General features: G+C 46.1%; 1 protein-coding gene across 4 annotated transcripts in view; it reads left to right on the top strand.

Annotated features, from left to right (window-relative positions):
• LOC117874295 (polyamine-modulated factor 1-binding protein 1-like) overlaps positions 1 to 21,324 on the top strand; it is a 74,596-nt gene that overhangs the window by 38,412 nt on the left and 14,860 nt on the right. For 2 of the 4 annotated variants that reach the window (XM_034764262.1, XM_034764259.1), the window contains exons 5-7: positions 958 to 1,104; positions 10,079 to 10,270; positions 16,588 to 16,635. In XM_034764262.1, coding sequence (XP_034620153.1) covers positions 958 to 1,104; positions 10,079 to 10,270; positions 16,588 to 16,635 — 387 coding nt within the window. The remainder of the gene's footprint in view (positions 1 to 957; positions 1,105 to 10,078; positions 10,271 to 16,587; positions 16,636 to 21,324) is intronic. The other 2 variants (XM_034764260.1, XM_034764263.1) reach the window with 2 other exon arrangements.

Below are 21,324 nucleotides of genomic sequence, written 5' to 3'. Positions count from 1 at the left end.
CCCCCCCGCTCCTTGTCCCCTGACTGCCCCCTCCTGGGACCCCTGCTCCTAACTGCCCTCCAGAACCCCACCCCCTACCTAAGACTCCCTGTTCCTTGTCCCCTAACTGCCCCCTCCTAAGACCCCCCCCCCAACTGCCCCCCAGGACTGTATCCTGACTGCCCAAAATTTTCTCCACTCCCCCCAAAAAGCCCCCCCCGTTTCTTGACTGCCCCCTTCAGAACCTCCCTGTCCCTTCTCCTGCCCCCTTACCCTGCTGCTCAGAACAGGGTGTTGGGCTCTGTGCGAGCCCAGCCGGACACGTGGCTGCGCTCCCCAGCACAACAAAACCCGGTCCCTGGCCCTGCACAGTGCTGCCGGACCGGGTTGCAGGGGAGAGCTGCTGGCTCAGAATGCAGGGCGGATCCGGCTCCTCTACAGCTGCTCCTGAGTCCAGCCCGGGACTTTTCTGCAGCCCTCCCAGCCCCTCGCTCTGCTCTGCCGGGGGAGGGGGGAAATCCCGGACATTGTGAGTGCTTTACAAATTCCCCCCGGACGCTATTTTTAGCACGAAAAGGAGGACATGTCCGGGTAAATCCGGACGAATGGTAACCCTACGTTACACAAGTTGTCCTGTTGAAGTCAGTGCAACTACTCCCATGTGTAAAGTCAAGCGTGTAACTGTAAGATCAGGATCTGTCTCCTCCTAAATAAATGGCTGGTTAGCAACTCTCTGCCTTATGTAGGTTTATATTTTATCTCTGAATTGACTTGTTTGTCCTGGGTGTGACCAACCATTGCACAAGTTATGCTGATGTGCAACAGCCAGAATCCATGAAAACAATAGCAACTTGGAATTATAAGTATTAACAAGATCCTCTTTTTTGTCATATGAAAACTAGAAATATAATGTGCATGGCCTCTATAAAATGTGCATTGACTCTTGCACCAACTTAATTTTTCCTTTTATTAAATCAGGAAGAACAGCAGCACCTGAGAGGGGAAGTTTCCCTTTTTGATGGTTTGGTAGGAATGTGTAAAAATGAACTAGCATATATGAGAAGCAGATCAGACCTGAACAAACTGGAAGAGGAGAGCAAAGGGAAGCAGCAACAAATGGTAAAAGTCAGTTTCACTTTTTGTTTTTGTTGTTTTTCCTGCAAAGTACTTCTGAGGTCTCAAGAATTGGGAGTATCTTTATAAAGCACTTTTTAAAAAGATCACACTGAATAGCAGAACTGCTTGAGAGAGAAAAACACAGACGTCCCAAAGGGTCAAGTTTTAAATATCAACTAGAAACCGAATCAGTAGAGAAAGAACTTAGTGAAGCCTGCAGAATCCAGTTTCATCAAGGATATTACCTGTACTGGGCTCTCTCCAAGAACAAGACTTGTTGTAGTCTAGGAAGGATAAACATTCTTATAAATCAGACTTTTCTTTCCATATGTGTTTTCTCCTTCCCTCCTTACCTGCATTGAAGAAAGCCTGAAATATGGTTGAATCTACTGAATTAGAAAAAAGTTGCAAAGTGTTATCTACCTGCTGCCATACACCTGAAATTTCATGAATTAACTTGTCTTGCCGGTTTGTCAACATGCAGTGTGACAATTTTTCATCCATGATTGCAACTGCAGTCTGGAAATAGTCTGATTTACTATTAGTTTTAGTGCAGAAGAGATAAGAGATCCATTTAAATCTGAAGGGAAACACAGGTAGACTTGTACAAATGAAGGACTTGACCTGAAGTATCAGAAATATAACATGGAAAATGTCCTGTTAGATAATGTTGCTTTTCCTTTGGATTGAAAATGATGGGTACTGACAGTTCTAATTTTATTTACGTTTAATTTATAAATGTTATTTACAAATTTAAATATTCCCTGCAACATTATGCTTATTTAGCTTTTCACAAGCACACAAAGTGTAAATACAGGATCCAACCTTAATTGATTTTGGTAGGAATATAAAGCACTAAGCACAGCTCAGCTGTGCTTGGCATGACGTGGGAGAGGGGAAATCAAAGGAGCTTTGTACACCCTTGCTGCTGGAGACCTATCAGTCAAATCCTGTGCAAATAACCCCAACATCCTGATCCTGCAAAGACTTGCACATGTGCATAATCTTACACTATACATTGTACTGTTAAAGCAATGGAACTACTCACAGTGCATGAAGGTGTAAATCTTTGCAGGATTGGGGCCCAAATTGGCACACCAAAAAAAAAAAAATCAACTAAATTTAACAATTGTAGAACCAATCTTCTCTAAGCATTATGTAACTGGTTCTTTTTGCAAAAATAAGTAAATAACTGCAGAGTAAAATAGTGTTATTGTAACTATAGTAGAACCTCAGAGTTACGAACACCAGAGTTATGAACTGACGGGTCAACCACAAACCTCATTTGGAACCTGAAGTACACAATCAGGCAGCAGCAGAGACAAAAAAAGCAAATGCAGTACAGTACTGTTTTAAATGTAAACTACTAAAAGAATAAAGGGGAAATTTAAAAATAAATTTGATAAAGTAAGGAAAGTGTTTCTGTGCTTGTTTCATTTAAATTAAGATGGTTAAAAGCAGCATTTTTCTTCTGCGTAGTAAAGTTTCAAAGCTATATTAAGTCAATGCTCAATTGTAAACTATTGAAAGAATAACCATAATGTTTTGTTCAGAGTTATGAACATTTCAGAGTTCCAAACAACCTCCATTCTCGAGGTGTTCATAACTCTGAGGTTCTACTGTAAGTAACAGAGTCCTTTCACATCCTTCTGCTTTCAGACTATCTTCTTTCTAATAGTTGGGGAATAGTTCTTAAAAGATCCAACACTTTCATTAGAAACCACTATTAATCATGCAGGAAACAGTTTTTACTCCCCCATTCAGGAATCTTTGTTTTGCATCCCTGAATATCTGCATCAAACATTCAAGATCTGGGAAGATAAAATTCCCCATCTAGGATGAAGTTTTCCGTGAATAGGGTTGGTCCAGCACTTGCTCCTGTTCTCATTTTCTTATCTTATTTTCTTTGAATTGTTCAATATTAATGATTTAAGTTACTTATTGGTGAAAGAATTCCTGGAGAACTCTGTTTAGTTGTATTTTTAAAATCTGTTAGGGAGCAAACAATAGGTACTCTCTTTCATGGAATGTGTGTGTAAATTGAAAGTATTTTAAAAATAAGTGTTTTAATAGTTATATGGTTTATTCATTACCTTATTATATAAGGCCTGCTTGCCATCTAGTGCCTTTTTCAAATTCACTCATTTAAATTTTTTTTTTTAAATACACAAAATTAAAATATGTTATGACCGTCAACTTCTTTCCTCTCAACACACTCATCCTTGGGCACATATTAGCAGTTAGGAGATTCTGCTCGCTGTTTTCTATCTGGTGCTATAAGCAGATTGCCATCTGCTGGATACAGTGAACAATATACTGGCTTTATTATGCTTGTTGTCTGTGATTGTTTCTATTTCTTGATACACTTTCAAAATTTGAAAGTGAACTTACTGCTCCTGAAAGATACCTGAGAGGGGTCTCTGGAGAGTGAAGTCCACATGTAACCCACTGACTAGTGGGTTACACATGAAACAGATATAGCACAGACAGTGACAGGAGAGTCTATCCTATGCTGCTCTGCCAGTCTGTTCCAGCCCTGCTCTAGAGCAGGGATCTCAAACACAGATGACCCCGAGGGCCGCATGAGGACTAGTGCATTGGCCTGAGGGCCGCATCACTGACACCCCCCGCCACTGCCTCTGGCCCCGCCCCCACTCCACCCCTTCCAATTAGGCCCCGCCCCTGCCCCACCTCTTCCCACCCTTTCCCTGCCCCATTCCAATCCCTTCCCTGAAGTCCCCACCCCAACACTGCCCCCAGGGGGTGCAGATAGGGTGCAGGGTGCAGCGGGGGCTGAGGGCAGGGAGTTGAGGTGCAGGAGGTGTGCAGGGTGTTCAGGGCAGGGAGATGGGGTGTGGGATGTGGCAGGGGGCTCAGGACAGGGAGTTGGGGGTGCAGGAGGGGTTCAGGGTATGAGCTCCAGCCTGGTGCCGCTTACCTAGAGCGGCTCCGGGGTGGCAGCGGCGCTCACTGGGGCCAGGGCAGGCTCTCTGACTGCCTTGGCCCCCGGCTCCAAGCTGCTCCGTTCCAGGAAGCAGCTGGAACCGTGTCCCTGCAGCCCCTGGGGGAGAGGGAGGGGCTCAGGGTTCCCTGCTTGTGCTGCTCTTGCCGCTCCTCCAGGTACCTCCCACGAAGCTCCCATTGGCCGCAGTTCCCTGTTCCCGGCCAATGGGAGCTGCGGGGGGCAGTGCCTGGAAGGAGGCCATGCCGGAGCCCTGTGCCTCCTTCCCCCTCCCGCCCGGCTCGAAGGGGCGTGCTGCCGGCTGCTTCAGAGAGCAGCACGGGGCTCGCAGCGTCAGGAGGCAATCCCACGGGTAGGCAGAGGGGCGGGGGAGTGCGGGGAGGGGGGAGCAGGGAGTTTGGCGGGCCACACATAAGAGCCCTGTGGGCCGCATGCGGCCCGCGGCCCGCATGTTTGAGACCCCTGCTCTAGAGGGACCAGCACTGGGGCTGACAGGTAGTTTAAACTCCATGCCTATTCAGACCTTGTGTACTTTGCTTATACTGTCCACAAGGTGTGATGTGGAACCTACCCACTGGCTAACTTCATATAAGCCACCATTAGTGACAGAAATATAAATGTTGGTTCCTGATGTATCAGAGAAGGGGGAAAAAAACAAAAAATAATCTTTATTTAAAGGAGACCAGTATGTCCTGTTCTGCAGTTTTTAGAACTGACACAAAGCCAGGGGTAAATTGGGCCAACTCACAGCAACTCAGCAAGCCCAAGTACTTTTTTGTGATAGCTTAGATTCTGGAGCATTAGATGTCACCTTTCATTTGAAAATTAAGGGGTTAATTCTCCACAGTGTCCAAGCAGAGGGCTTCCTGATGTTGAGCTGCAGGGGAGCAGCTCTAATGTATGCCCGTGGAGAATCAAGCAAAGCAAAGCTCCATGTTGCCATGCCTCCTTCTCACCCTCTTTGTCAGGATCCTGACAAGGGCATTCCGAACCAAGGGTCAGGGCAGGGTCAGACCTGAGGCTGGGAGTAATGGAGGAGTTCTCATAGTCAGGTTCCAGACTAGAGTCAATACCAAGGGTCAGAGTCCGAGTCAGGATTCAGGTTCCAGATCAGGAGGCAAAGTCCAGATCAAGCCCTGGTCAAAACCAGGAATTCAAGAGCAGGAATGGTTGTAGCAGCTACATGAGATCCACACTATTACCTGGATGTCCCTTTGGGTTTATGTAGGGTAGGGAGCCAATCAGAAGCCATGAGGCTGCTGGCTGTCAGACCTCTTGAGGTGGGACTTTCCACGGTCTGTGTCCACAGAGGGTCATTGCTAATAAAGCAACAACAGGTTACGGATGGCACCATAGTGCTGTCTGCTACCTGGTAACTTTACAGGCCTGGGTTCTAGACTTGCTGCACACCTTAAACTCTCATACCAGGAGCTGGGGAACAGATGGTAGATGAACTGCCTCTGCCAGTAGTAATTCCCTCATACACAGGGGGAATGCTCGATTGAGTATCTCCAGCTGCTTTAAGTGCATGTTATACTGTTTATGCAGCACAGAGTGGCCTTAGCAAACCAGAAAATCTAGCCCTCATGGTTTCAGAGAACCTGTTGACACAGAGCCTCCAGGCAGCCTGAAATGATAGTTCTGAGAAATGTGAATAACTGCCATTCATCGCTGTGAGGTGTTGATTCTGAAGCCTAATTATACATACAGTATCAACATTAATTATTTCCAGTGCTTAATTTATAATGAAAGCGGGGCTGGGGCTAGAGCCGTTTTTTTACATTCATAACTCATGCAGCAAGCCCAGAGGTGCCAGGGCTATGAACTGCCAATCTACAGGTTCTGGGGCTCAGCCCTGGCAAGCCCAGGCACAAATTAAGCACTGATTATTTCACAGCTGATCAAGCTGGTGGACAATCATAGTATGTAGATCTGCACAATCTATTGTGAATGGCATCTCATTTTTGTACCGTGAGAGGATAGAGTTCAGTTTGTGGGTAGAGTTTGGAAGAGCACCTTTACTATTTTTGTCTTATTTGATTCCTACTCAAAACTGTTCCTAACAAAAGACAAGGATAAGGCCTTTAAAAATATTCAAGTAAACATTCAGAAACAATCCAACACCCCCAGGCAATACAAACAATGCACGTTACTGAGTGTTTTAAACCTCAGATAGGATTCCCATTTTTGCTCACCATTTTAGGAGAACCTCTTACTCTGTAAATAGCTTTTTCCAATGGTAAATAGGCATCAAGGGCATTCATCCGTTTGCCTACTGACTGAATTGAGGCTTTCCCCCAGTAATGAAAAATACAACTCCTGGTTCCTGATAAGATGGCTTTATATGACCAGTACATCTGACTTTACATATGATTAAGCCAAGTCCTGAGACATCATTAAATATGCAAACCTGAGGATGAAGAAAACCCTGCCCATCCACAGTGCCATCAGTGTACAGCCATTACAGTCTAGAGCTCTGGAACAGCAGAGACGACATGACTAAATGCTTACAATAGAAAGAAGGAATTAAAGTGCAGCTGCACTCGAGTTTTAACTGGCCCTCACATCTCATGAAAAGGATGGTCTGGGTGAGTGTGTGGCCAGTCTTGGTCTTTTGGAACATACATAAATTTTTATGTTTGCAATGAAAAGGAGGTGGAAGATGGAAGCAGATTTGCCTGCTCAGGTAGCCTCTTACCTGATTGCAGGGTATGGAGTTGCAGTGGCTGCCCATAGAGCAGTGGTGGGCAACCTGTGGCCCGCGGGCCACATGCAGCCCGTCAGGGTAGTCCGCTGGCAGGCTGCCAGACTGTTTACATTTGCAGAGCCGCCTGCAGCTCCCAGTGGCTATGGCTCACCGTTCCTGGCCAATGGGAGCTGCGAGAAGCAGTGCAGGCCGCAGGGACATGCTGGCCGCCACTTCCTGCAGCTCCCATTGGCCGGAAACGGCAAATCCCGGCCACTGGGAGCTGAGGCTGGCCGTGCAAATGTAAACAAACTGTCTGGTGGCCCATCAGCGGACTACTCTGACGGGCTGCGTAAGGCCCGCGGGCTGCAGGTTGCCCACCACTACCATAGAGGCTTCAGCAGATGATTTGGGAGATGGGAAGAAAGATGCACCTGTTAACTCCTCCCCTCCCCAATTCCAGGATATTGTAGTGCAGTATTGGCAAAGTCTGAGGAGAAATGCCCTCCCTCAGGGGAAGCACATCAAGGGAACTAGGAAAGAGTAGCTGGTGGCCTTCACTCAAGGGATCTGGATAGCCTGGGGTAATGGAGGTCGGGTGGGGAGACCTTCTCCCAGGTACAGTATACACTGTGAGGAAAGTAGACGTAACATACTGTACAACTGAAAAGGAATAAAAGTCTTCAGCCTTACCTGGAAGGACATACTCTGCCATATGTTATATCCATCAGCAGCGTCCTTCTTCAGAATATGCTGTGTACTGGACTCAGCAGGTCAAAGATATCAACAAAGCTGAACAAGGGACTCAGGTATAGGATTCCATTAGCTGTCTGAGGACAGAGGATTTGTTCAAGAGGTCTTATCTGTTGTCTACAACAGTGATTTTCAAACTTTTTTCTGGTGACCCAGTTGAAGAAAATTGTTGATGCCTGCGACCCAACAGAGCTGGGTTGAGGGCTGTGGGGTGGGGCTGGGAATGAGGGGTTCAGGGTGTGGGAGGGGGCTCTGGGCTGGGGATGGTGGTTGGGGTATGGGAGGGGGTCTGGGGTGGGGCTGGGATGAGGAGTTTGGGGTGCAGGAAGGGGTTCCAGGTTAAGGGGGGATCAGGGATGGGGCAGGGGATTGGGGCATGGGGTTGGGAGCTTACCTCAGGCAGCTCCCGGTCAGTGGCACAGCGGGGCCCCGTGCCCCCCCACCAGGAGCAGGACCTGCTGCTGGCCGCTTCTGGGACGCAGTGCGGTGTCAGAACAGGTAGGGACTAACCTGCCTTAGCCGGTCAGCACTGCCGATAGGACTTTTAACGGCTCGGTCGGTGGTGCTGACCAGAGCTGCCGTGACCCAGTACTGGGTCGTGACCCCGCAGTTTGAAAATCACTGGTCTACAAGATACTGTCCAGTTTTAATGTGCAATGAGTAGTCTGTTTCTAGTGATTGCTGATGTGTTGCTGTGAAAAGTGCCTCTATATAACATTAATCTTGAGGGTATAAAGATTTCTTGAGGGATGACCAGAGTCATGAGATAATTGTCTCAAAATCAGATAACACACAATAACACTCTTAAAAATTACCTGTAAGGGAGGGTGGGGAAATGGTGTTTTACACTCATGTTTTTATTGATTTATTTTTGGTTTATTTATGGTGTAGCACCAATGGCCTGAAAAATTAGTACACCTTTTTTTCTTCTTCTTGGAAAAGTCAGGAATATAAAGTCTCAAGTTCCTTTGTTTTGCTAGCTGTCTCCTTGAAGAATGAAAGAAGTGAAATGTGATTTTTCTCAGTCCTGAATCTAAGACAGGGGTTCTCACAACAAATTTTTTGGTGGCCTCGGAGTGTGGCCACCAATTCTTGCTGGTGGCCGCACTGACACTTTTTCCTAAAATACTTTATTAGCATTGGGAAAAACAAATAAATATGCATATATACACATCCAGATCATTGTAATTTATTTATGTAGGGTTTTTTTTGCGGACTCAATAATAAAAATAATGCTGTGATTATGTTTTGTATGTTTGTTAATATCACTTTTCACAGCAAATCTGGCAAGTTACGACCTGGATGGAGGAGTCGAGGGAAAGGCAGCGGGGTCCAGGGAGGATGGATGGAGAGGTGGAGGGTGAGACAGCAAAGGCCGGAGATGTGGGTCGGCACCTGGGGCTGGGAGTTGGCGCCCTGGGCCAGCACCCACTGGATCCCAGGGTCAGCATCCACATTTGCATGGCTGGGGCCGGGGATCACCACCCACTACCATGCAGCCAGGGGTTGGAACCCAGAGCCAGCACCTGCTGCTGTGCGACTGGGGCCAGGGGTTGGCACCCAGAGTTGGCACTTGAGGTATATGCCCACTGCTGCACAGCTGGGGCTAGGAGTCAATGTCCTGGGCCAGCACCCGCCAGAGCCTGCTGCTGCGCAACCGAGACTGGAGGTCGGCGTCCAGGGCCAGCACCTGCCAGAGCCTGGGGTTGGTGCCTGTTGCTGTGTGACCAGGGCTGGGAATCTGCATCTGGGGCTGGGGATCGGTGCCTATGGCCAGCACCTGCCGGAACCCAGTGTCGATATCCAGGAGCAGTGCCCGGGGTCAGCGGCCAGGGCTGGAGGTCGGCGCACGCAGCGGGGGGTTGGCTGATGCCAGGGTTTGGGTCTGGCGCTTGGGGGCTGTGCCTGCTGTTGCATGGCCAGGGCTAAGGGTTGGCATCCAGAGCCACTACCCACCAGAGCCCACAGCCAGCACCGGAGATCTGCACCCAGGGCGGGCCGGCAGCCGCTGGAGCCAGGGATTGGAGCCCACTGCCACGCGGCCTGGGGCTGGAGTCTGAAACCCCATGGCTGGAGGCCTAGTCTGCTCTGTGCAGATGCAGGTAGGTAGTACTGATGCTGATGTCACATTTTCAAGGTTTCCAGGTTTACTCTGCAACCATAGGTGTTAGAGACTTGAGGTGTAATCCTGGCCCCATTGAAATCAGTGGCAAAACTCTCATTGGCTTCAATGAGACTAGGATTTCCTGCTTATTTTTTAAAATAACTGCTCAGTTTCTGGAGAACAAGGTGGCAGCCTTTAAAAAAAAAAAAGGCAAAGTCATCTGAAACAATGTGACCCAGCCCAATTTGACCCCTGAATCCACAGAATGGTTAATATCACCCCAAGCCTGCCCCATGCATAGAACTCTTGAGTCTGTAACTAGAGCTGTGACACTTCTTTATGGTTGGGGCAGATCTAGAGGCATGATCTTGTCCCAGGATGTATAAATGCATATTTATTACAGGGTTTGTTAAACATTTATTTAGAATGAATACAGAATAATAGTAAGTGTGCTCTATGTTTTTTTCTTTTTCCCCAGGATAGTTTGTTAGTTGAAATGAAGGAGTTAAAAGCCCAGCTGCAAAGAATTCAGAATAATGAGGAAAAACAAGCCCAGATGACCAAAATGAAGCAAAGCAAGTTGGTTCTTGAAATGGAAGAGTTAAAGTCCCAACTTGAAAAAACAAAGGAGCGGGAAAGGCAAAAAGTATCAGTTTTAGAAAATGAGAAGGTGCTTATGAAAGGAAGTGTGTTTGCACTGAATTTGTAAAGGCTGCACTGCATGTTAACACACTGGAGTTTACTTGTCAGTGTCTTTGATAATAGAGTGTGGCAATATTGGATTGGTAAACAAAAAGCGGCTTGTTGCTTCTTTTTTAGTGGAATACATAAGCAAGGGGTAGGGTTGCCAGGTGTCCGGTTTTTGACCAGAAAACCGGGTCGAAAAGGGACTCTGGCAGCTCCATCAGCACCGCTGATTGGGCCGTTAAAAGTCTGGTCAACAGTGCTGCAGGTCTAAGGCAGACTAGTCCCTACCTGTCCTGGCACCATGCTGTGCCCTGGAAGTAGCCAGCAGGTCTGGCTCCTAGGCAGGGTGGCCACAGGGCTCTTTTTTTTTTTTTTTTAAATGGAGATACCCCATCTCCTAGAAGTGGAAGGGACCTTGAAAGGTCATTGAGTCCAGCCCCCTGCCTTCACTAGCAGGACCAAGTACTGATTTTGCCCCAGATCCCCAAGTGGCCCCCTCAAGGATTGAACTCACAACCCTGGGTTTAGCAGGCCAATGCTCAACCACTGAGCTATCCCTCCCCCCAGCTCTGTGTGCTGGCTGCTTCCAGGCGCAGCGTGGTACCAGAACAGGCAGGGACCCTGCCTTAGCCCCGCTGCGCCGCTGACCAGGAGCTGCCCGAGGTAAGCCCGTGTCCCAACCCCGAACCCTCTCCCCAAACCCGGAGCCTCCTCCTGCACCACGAACGCCTGATCCCCAGCTCCATCCCAGAGCCCGCACCCCCAGCCCAGAGCTCTCACCCCTCCCACACCTCAACCCCCTGCCTCAACCCACAGCCCTCTCCTACATTCTGAATCCTTTGGCCCCACCCCCACCCTCCTGCACCCTAAACCTCCAAGCCCCACCCCAGAGTCCACACCCCCAGCTGGAACCCTCACCCCCTCCCAAACCCCAACTCCCTGCCCCAGCCCGGAGCCCCCTCACACACCCTCAACCCCTCATTTCTGGCCCCACCCCAGAGCCCACACCCCCATTTAGAGCCCTCCCTCCGTCCCTCCCACACCCCCTGCCCCAGCCCAGTGAAAGTGAGTGAGGGTGGGGAAGAGCGAGCCACCTAGGGAGGGAGAATGTAGTGAGCAGGGGGTGGGGCTTCAGGGAAGGGGCGGGGCCAGGGTGTTCGGTTTTGTGCGATGAGAAAGTTGGCAATCCTAGTAAGGGGCCAATCTTGCGTCACTGAAATCTGTTTGTTCTTCCACTGACTTCTGTGATTTGGGATCAGGCCCAAACAGGGAGCTAGCCTGCGATATTGCACAGTAGCTTTCAGGAAGATGGCTATTTACTATTTTTTCAGCTAAGACCAGCTTTGAGGGTTCCTGTTATGGCAGAAGAATGTAGTCAGGGTACAGTCTTTCTTATTCACTATATAGTTAACACGATCACTGGGTTGTTTTCAGTAACTGAGGTTGTATTTGCTCTAAAACTCTGACATGATATACACAAATTAGTGCCTTGCTACTGTGCACCATCCAAAATACTTACAGATTGTACCCAAAGTGAAGTATAAACTCCCAGTGTAAACATCTGAAGAGGCAGTTAAGTTATTGATACATATTAACACCTTTATTAATTATTATTATTATTATCAGCAGCAGCACAGTGCCTAGGAGTCCTAGTCATGGACCAGGACCCCAATGTGCTAGGAGCTGTACAAACACAGAAGGAAAAGATGGTCGTTGCCCCAAAAGCTCGCAATCTAAATATAAGACAAGATACAACAGATGGATACAGACAGATGGGGGAGGGCAAGTAAACAATGAGACAGTACTGGTCAGCATGAGAGGCAACAGTCTCAGCACACCAGCAGCCTAACCCCTGTAAAGTTTTTTGTAGGTATCATAGCAAAGAGAGTTTTAAGGAAGATTTTGCAAGAGTATAATGTGTTAGTTCTGTGGATGTTTATGGGGAGCTCCTCCCAAGCGTGAGGAGCAGCATGGGAGAAAGCACAAAGGAATCTGAAAATTTAACAAGGGAGTGATGAAAGGTCAATCATGGGCTAGTTAGAGGCAGGAGTCAACATTTCAGTACTGAATGGGAGATGACAGGGTAGGGTGGGGATTGGCTGTGAAGGGCCTTGAAAATGAAGACAGCTAGCTTACGTTTGATTCTATAGAGAAGAGGGAGCCAATGAAAGGATGCAAAGGGATGACATGGTAAAGCAATGCACTAGGAAAGGGATCCTTGCAGCAGCATTCTGAATGGACATGAGTGGGGCAAGATTATCAGAGAAAAGGATGTTGCAGTAATTAAGATGCAACATGATGAGAGGCTGGGTGAAAGTTTTAGCTGTGTGGATGGACAGGAAAAATCATATTTTAGAGATGTTATCCAGAAAGAATCTGCAAGACTAAGACATAGCCTGAATGTGAGGTGCTAGAGAGAGGTCTGTGACAAAGATGACACCCAGGTTACAGGCCCGCGTGACAGGCAGGATGATGGTATTGTCCACAGTAATCAAGAAAGGAGGTAGCAGGGAGAGTTTTGGAAGGGGCGATTAAGAGCTCTGTTTTAGCCATGTTGAGCTTGAGCAGACATCCACAAGGAGACGTCAGATAGGCAGAGATTTTAGTTTGGACACAAGGAGATGGGTCTAGGGTAGAGAGATAGATCTGTGAGTAGTCAGCATGGAGTGGTAGTTGAACTTGTGTTTGCAAATGAGATTACCCAGAGATAAGGTGTAGAGCAGTGATACTCAGGTCTCAGTGGTTCAGGAGACAAACTAGTGATCAACATTACCCAAAAGAGCCACAGTTGTGTGAATTCGTTGTTTTATTTATTATAGTACTATATATTCAATAGCTCATGCAAGGAAACATGTGATCATAGTAAAAGCATCCTGATTGGTTAATAATTTAGTGCAAGTTAATAATTTAATTGGTTAGTAACATAGTAAAAGCATCCTGCTTGGTTAATAACTTAGATTGGTTAATAGTTAAATCACACTGTGCTTTAATATCATGTGCTGCAAAGAGCCGCGAGAGATACATTAAAAAGCGATTTGCAGCTCGCAATCCTCAGTCTGAGGACTACTGATGTAGACAGGGAAGAGAATGTGGCAAAGAACAGAGCCTTTGGAACCACCACTGTGGGGCGGATGAGGATATTCAGAAGGACTAGTTGAAGGAGCAGTTAGAGAGGTAAGAGGAGGCCTAGGAGAGGACAAAGTCATGAAAGCCAAGGGAGGACAAGATTTCAAGAGCATGGTCGATTGAGTTGAAGGCAGCTGACAAGTCAAGGCAGATGAGATGGTGTTCTGGTTCTGTGATATGACTAAGAGGAGGTCATTAGGGACTTTGGCAAGAGCAGTTTCAGTGGAACACAGGGGTGGAAGCCAGATAGGAGAGTGTCCAGGACAGAATTGGAGGAGAGGAACTCCAGACAGTGATTGTAAATAACATGTTCAGGGAGCTTAGAGGTGTAAGGGAGATGGGGCAGTAGCTGGAGAGGCAAGTGGGATGTATTGGGGTTTTTTTTAGGATGGGAGAGACTAAAGTATGTTTGTTTTTTGAGAGGAGGGAGCCAGAGAAGAGTGAGAGTTTAAGGAGAAAAGTAAGGGAGGGGATGAGAGTGGGCACAGGGGAGATCAGGAGATGGGATGGGGTCACTGGGGCAAGTGGAGTTGTGAGAGCAGAAGAGAAATTTCTGTGTATCTGACCTTCACAATCCCCCCTGACTCTTAGAGATCCCAGATCAGAACACCACTCCCTGTGATCAAGGTGAGTTGACTGTTAATCCTACTGGACCTGTCAAAGCCATTTGTTATATTAGGCTCACATCCTGAGAATTGCTGATCACTTGCAACTCCCCTGGAAGTTAACAGTAAGGCTTTAATTGAGTTCAGTGGGAGTATGTCCAAGGAGTGCAATCAAGCTCTCAATGAGTTGCTGCACCCAAGGAGCTAATCATCCATCTGCAGCACTCCCTGCTTTTGTCAACCTGCGAACGAAGAAAGACATCTAGTAGGCCTGAACTACGTTGGGCCCAGACATTTGTTAAGCATTTTAATTTTTTTTCTACACTTAATTTGTAACATGAGAAACATTATAAAATGTTGTTGGAAGACTGAATGAAGTGACCTTCAATTGTGAGGGCTTAGTTTATTTGTATTAATGTATTTAAATGCTAAGGATCTCAGCAGAATTCTTCTGTAGTTAGGTGGCTCGGAATCTATATTTAGTGAGCCAAACTGCAGTTATTCTTGTGAAATCAGTGGAGTAACGCCAGACTTACAATGGAAAAAAAGCACAATTGGCCCTGGTATGTTTACATGAGATTTTCCTGACTTCTAATGCACATTGAGGTATGGCCAAAGTGAACCATTGTTGCAGTAATGAAAAAATGTCTGGATAAAAATCACTTATTTCCTTTGGGAAGAAAAAAAGGAAGATCTATTCTTAATTCTTACTGTATTTTCCTTATTTTACTCTTTCTATTCCATTCTGCTGGAGTTTAGCATTTTGTGTATATTGCCAGTTTCATTTAGAATGTTCTCTGAGAGATCACAAAAGAATGGGGACTTTCTACAGCACAATACAAAGGATAAAATCCACACGAGTAATCTGAAAGGAAGTTCTAAAGAAAATGACTATGCCATTGTTCCAATCATGCAGAGTGATTGTTTCCTTGCATACAAATTCTGACATGTAGACTATACAGTTGAAAGGAATAAATGTAGAAAATCACCTCTCTCGCTGAAAATTTTGTACCTGTTATAGTTACCAGAAACCCCTCTGATGATTATAGTTAAAAGAAGTCAGTGAAAGTATATTTTTCTCTGTTTTGTCTTTTTATTTCCTTTACCTGACATCACTTTGTGTATAGTCTGTTACCCTGTATAGTCAGTTAGGCCCCTGTCAGACTCATATGGACAGACCCTTGCACCTGCAGAAAACCGTATTGACGTCAACGTGCATGGATCTCATTGTAGGATCAGGTCCTTAGTCATTTTTTTTCCTTGCTAAAAAGATCTTTGTAAAGATAACAGTGGAACAGAACCACTCTCCTCTTCCTCTTTTTTTGAAGGTTGTTTTTTTAAAAAATGTTGCCTTAAGACACTGCAGAAACTGGATATTTCCAATTTAAAAAAAAAATCCCAGGGGACAGTGTTTCTTTAAATGTAGTATTCAAAGACAAAACCAAACAAATCCACTTTAGAGTGAATGATTGTGTAAAGGCCTACAGTATCTTTCTTAGGTATTTCACAAGAACCTATAGCAAGGTCTACACTAAAATGTTAGGTCTACCCAGCTACTTCTGAGCAATGTAGTTAAGCCAGCCTAACTCCCGCTGTAGACAGCACTATGATTATGGAAGAATTCTTCTGTCAGCCTAGCTACCGCTGCTTGGGGCGGTGGATTAACTACAGTGATAGGAGAACCCCTCCCATTGTTGCAGTGTCTACACTGAAGTGTTGTAGCAGTTTAAGTGTTGGCATAGCCTATTGCAGTATTTAAGTTCCCTTTCCTGCAAAATGTAGACCTTCTGCCGTGAGGTGCTAAGGACCCTCCATTCCCTTTGACATCCATGTGACTTAAGGTTGGTCAACTCCTTACAGAGACCTCCCAGGCTAAGGCCTTAGATCCTCTCTTCAAATCTAACCTACACAGGTGGTGACCAAGGGCAGTTAGTATCAGATGGCTGTTCAGTGGCTCATGTGAAATGAGTTTGGTGATCTCAGTCTAGTTCCCAGTGGTCACGTGGCCCCTAAATGGCCCCCTTCTTGGCTGGCTACGAGAAGTAGAGGATTGATGGGCAGGCAGGGAGTAGACTAGACTTGCAGAAAAATGGAAAATAAAATTGTGTGGCATTTTTTGTTGTTAAAATTTCAAAATGTTTTAGTGGGGAGGCTGAACTACTTCCTCACTCCTGGAGTTGGTCCCTCCAAGGTTGAGGTGTCTTGGCAGGCCAATGTGGGGAAGCTTATTCTCCTGTTGCCTGTGCTGTACCTGTTCTGGGAATGGAGATTTCAGGGCTCCCAGGGATGTCAATTCAACCTCTTTCATGTACTCTAAGGGTAGGATTTTCAAACTCGCCTAAGAGAGATAGGCACCAAACTTCCAGTGAGAGCCCATGGGAACTGGGTACACAACTCCCTTGGGTGCTTTTGAAAAATCCTTCCCTAAATTTAATAAGAAAACAGTGTATTATTGATAGCAGACAGCTTTGTTTGTTTCAAACAAACTATATCCCCCAAATATATAAGTATATATGAACAACAAATTCTCTACCACAAAGTTGTGATTATTCTTTGAATTATTTTACAGGATGCCTATCTGAGGGAAATAGCAGAAATGAAAACTTGCATTGAGAAGGTAAAGTATGAAAATTAATCTCTTCTAAATGAGAGGATTAGAAATATAACATTACTAGTGAAAGTGTAAAGGAAATTCATTATTTTTCTGTGCAACCCATGTATGCCTCTTAACATCTCTAAATATTCCTTCGATTATACATTGTTTTTTTTTAGAAATTTGTTGTAAAAAGAAAAATAATAATCAAATCAGGAGAATTGAAAATTATTTGCTTCTTCCAAGGGAAGTTAAGAATTCAGGCTAAAACACTTACAAAATGAAGTCTACTTTTGGACCCAATGCAGCAGCACCTTTCAAAAGCCACTGGAAATCTTTCCATTGACTTCAAGAGGAGTTAGATTGGGCCCTTAGTGCGTTTTGGAAAACTGAGTCCTGTATCTTCACTGAATGAAATGGAGGGATTCTCCATTTGAGATTAATTACCGTGTAGTGTCACTTCGTTTATTTATGGTGATGTTCTTCATGTCTATAGCTCCTTTCATCTGAATTACTCAAAGCACTTTGCAAACAGTTGAAACTTTTATCATGCTTGTGGCATGGCCCTGAGTTAGAGATGGTGTGGAGAGGCTCTGCCCCAGCAAGAGTCCTGGGTGGGATTATGCCTACCACTGCTCTACTATCTTGAAGTGGGTACAGCATCCAGCCAGCTTTGCTGAGTGGTGTACAGTGGGAAGGGTGAGGCTAAAGTCCACCCCCTCAATCCTGTTTGTTGAGGCTAATCCAAGCCATAGCACTAGCATCTCACAGGCCTTGTGTTCTCTGAAAGCAAGAATGCCATAGTGCGCAGCCTCTGGACTGGGGCAGCAAGTGAGAGACCCCTTTCACCCTCTCCCCTACTTTGTCCTCCCTTGCAGGGGCTGGCCACAATCTTTCTCTAACTAATCTAGTGTGACAACAGAGGGGTAAAGTATCACTTCCTCCATCAGTGAAATGCAGCCACCTCTGAGGTGGAACACAGTAGCTGTCTAATAGGTCACAGCAACACTGCACAGCACCTTGGAAGAGAACATGAATTCTTCTGTCCTGAGTTGAAACCACAAGGGGGAGTTTGGGCAGGACACTGGCCTTTAACACCCCTGCTCTTAGAAAAAATGTTGTGGGATCTTGTATGACCACAATGATTTAGTATCTCCAGCTGCAGAATAGACCCCTAAACCGTCTTTGGGCATTGATTCAGCGGGAACAGTAGCACCTACTGACTCACTAGCACCAGGGTTTTCTTTAGTATTGTCCCATCCAAGTATTGAAAGTATTGGAAGGTAGTTATATTTAGCACTGATTTAGTGCTTTCACTCTTTTCAAGTACAAACATTAACCTACCTCTCAGCCATGTTGTGAGAATAAGTATTAACCTCCCTGCCTCCGTTTTGTCATCTGTACAGTTGCGCTAAGTGACTTTCTAAGGATATACAACAGGGGTCAGAGCTGAGCTTAGAACTTCGGAGTTCCTGGCTTTCAACTGAGAGTCCAAACGGGCTCACACTGTCTTGCTGTAAAGTGGAAGTGTTGGCTAAAACTCAGCTGTCTTTTGGGGGAGGGGATTTTTGTGGTATCCTTATCAGGTCCTGAAAGCTACCCCTGTTTTTCTTTTTATGGGGCAGTCCTAAGTGGGACAGAGCACCTTTTGTCTTGAGAAGGGCTGCACGTCTACTGACATGAACGGGAATTGAGGACTTTCAGCACCTTGCTGTATTGGGCCTTATACACATGCACATTAGCTCAAGCTTACTGCACCATCTTAACCTCTCTAGGTGAGAAGGATTGGATGAGAATCCCTTTAGATCTGATCACTTCTGTTCCTTAATTGGGCAGAGGAGTCACTGAATGATGCAAGTTCAGAACGGTAGCTGTGTTAGTCTAATCAGCAAAAAGAATGAGGAGTACTTGTGGCACCTTAGAGACTAACAAATTTATTTGAGCATAAGCTTTCGTGGGCTAAAACCCACTTCATTGGATGCATGCAGTGGAAAATACAGTAGGAAGATATATATACACAGAAAAAATGGGTGTTGCCATACTAACTATAATGAGGGAAGTCAGTTAAGGTGGGCTATCATCAGCAGGAGAAAAAAAAACCTTTGTAGTGATAATCAGGATGGCCCATTTCCGACAGTTGACAAGAAGGTGTGAGTAACAGTAGGGGAAAAAAAACAGTCACTTTCTCAGCCACAAGGGCCTGAGCGCAAAGCCTTTATAAGCACCCAAGCCCAGAGGTGATAGGCTCAAACCAGCAATCAACCCCTTCTCTTCTAAATAGCAATGAAGAATCCCGCACACAGATACCATGCTGATGCATGCAGTAAAAATGCCTAGACAGAATGGACGGAACCAGGCCCATGGTTCTCCGCTCATTCTTTTTCAATTAGAAAGGTTGCTGAAATCATTGTTGGTTTCCACAGCAACACAGCCGGAGAGCCAGGTATAGAGTGGCCACAGCATTATCTTCTTCAGACATCTAGTTCCAGCTTCCAAAAAAGTTTAGTGCATCTTTTGTTCTAGTAAACAAAGAGGAAAGCTTTTTGTATTTTATGCATATCTGTGCTGAGAATGAGCCGGTATAACTTCATCATCAGTGCACAAAACTCTTGTTTGATATAAACAACTTGTTTTAAAAATCCTCTGCTGAAATGTGTGAATAAAGTAATTTTGCAGGATTATAATACATTTCTCATTTCTCTCTGGGCAAGTAAGAACCACATGACAATCTTGTATAGTGAAATGACTCTGTGTGATACACATAGTCTTGTCAGGTCCCCTGATGATGCTTTAATCTTGGACGTTGGATCTTGTTGTGATTAAAGTGAACAGATGAGTTAATAGATTTTTCTAAAATGTTTTCATCCCTTTCCCTCTGGAAGTGCACAAGCTTTACCTTATTTATCTGGGATTGGTGTGTTTTAAGAGCCAGCTATTAATTTATTGCAGTTTATATTAATCATCATGTAAGTTTCCCCTCACATTTCTCTGCTTCTTTGACCCTTAAAATTTCCTTAGGGTTATTGTTTGCTTCTGATAAAGTATTCTCTCTTTCTATTAGACTTGTTCCACATAGGGCTGTTGTAGTATTGTCCAGAATATTAAGATGTCTGGTACGATAGATTGCACTGAAAGCTCTGTGTAGTGCATTTGGTTCCTGCTTAGTCTAATTTGGCCTGTGCTCATGCCAGTAACACTTCTCCTAACTCATCCACATAGTATAGCTTGACGGCCACCTCTTCTTTCTTGGGTATAACAGCAGACAGTCAACCACTAGTACTCTCACCATTCAAGTCAGCATTAGAGAAGTATTATAAGGACAACAGTGCTTCTAAAATTGTTTAAAACAGGTCACCCACCCTCTCTTTTTTGGAATTATGAGAGGGAGAAGTCTTTCTGGATTGGAACTGGCAGAAGAGGAGTTCAGTTTTGAGCGCTGGCTTATGTCTCTTCCACATTAGGAATTCCATGTTAGCCGCGTGCACTGTTGCCAGAGATTTTCCCCTCAGTGGGATCAGTTGGGCCCGCTCTAGCGCCCTCTGGTGCTGCGCATTTATGCACCAGTATAAGGGCACCACCAGCCCCACACCCTCTTGGTTCTTTCTTATCACCTGTGGCAGTTGCTGGAACGTCTCCTCTTGCTTTGGCAAGGCAATTATCAGTGGTTTCTGTTTCATAGTTTAGTCTATAGTTTAGTTTTAGTGTATATATTGTAAATACTTTTAGTGTAGATAGTTAGTACCTTCTCCTCTTATTGTCAAGGGGTTCCCTTCGCCTCTGGGCTTCAAGCCTTGTGCCTCCTGTGGCAAGCCTATGCTCGTGAGTGACCCACACTCCAGTTGTCTGAAGTGTCTGGGAGAATCTCACGTGAAAGACGGCTGCCAAATTTGTTGGGGCTTTAAACTCGCACAGAGAAGGGCAGAGAGATCAGACCGAAGGCTGGCCTAAAGGAAGCTGCTCTTCGACTGTCTTCGGAACCAAGCCTCTCGGATTCAGCACTGAGCACTTTGGCCTCGGTGCGAAGCGCTCCACCGACATGGCGCACATCCCAGCACAGCTCTCCATCCCTGGTGCCGAGGAAGATGCACAAAAAGCAGTGCACTGACAGAGGGCGCTCGCTAATGCCAAAGAAAGGCAAGCCAGGGGAAGACAGTGGAATGCGACCCATGTTGGGCCACTCCTCCACCCCTGGTCCCATGGCGGCACTATCGACTCAGCTGGGATCATTGAGTCTGGTGTGGGACAATCCACCGATGTTGGGAATTCATCATGGTGCCAGTGGAATTGCAGTGCCTTCAACCCCAGAGGCCTTTGCAGCAGCCAGAGACTTGTTGTCGCTCCTGGTCCTGCCAACCCTATTAGGTCAGCCACCAGCTTTGTCGTTCTTGAGCAGGAAAGAGCCCGGTGCTCTGAGCTCCTTCCCAGCACTAGGCCCACCAGCTCCTTCTAAGAGGTACCGCTTCCCCATGGATGCCTAGGGAGGATTCTTCATCTGAGTCCAACGTGGAGCCCTCCATTCACACTAAGGGCCACCGTTACCCATCTTACATGTCGCCGGACCTTGATGCGGGTCCCCCTGCTGGTATCTGGCCAGGAGAGTGGCCTATGCAGTGGCTATTCTGGAACCCTTGTGGTTTTCCCCTAATACCAGGTCTACCCTCCCACTATTCATACTTGATTGCTTCTGAGAGGCGGGCTCCTGCACTGCACCCC

The sequence above is a fragment of the Trachemys scripta genome, chromosome 3 (genome assembly GCF_013100865.1).
Source record: "Trachemys scripta elegans isolate TJP31775 chromosome 3, CAS_Tse_1.0, whole genome shotgun sequence".
NCBI classification, from domain to species: Eukaryota; Metazoa; Chordata; order Testudines; family Emydidae; genus Trachemys; species Trachemys scripta.
This window is presented reverse-complemented; position numbering and strand designations above follow the sequence as displayed.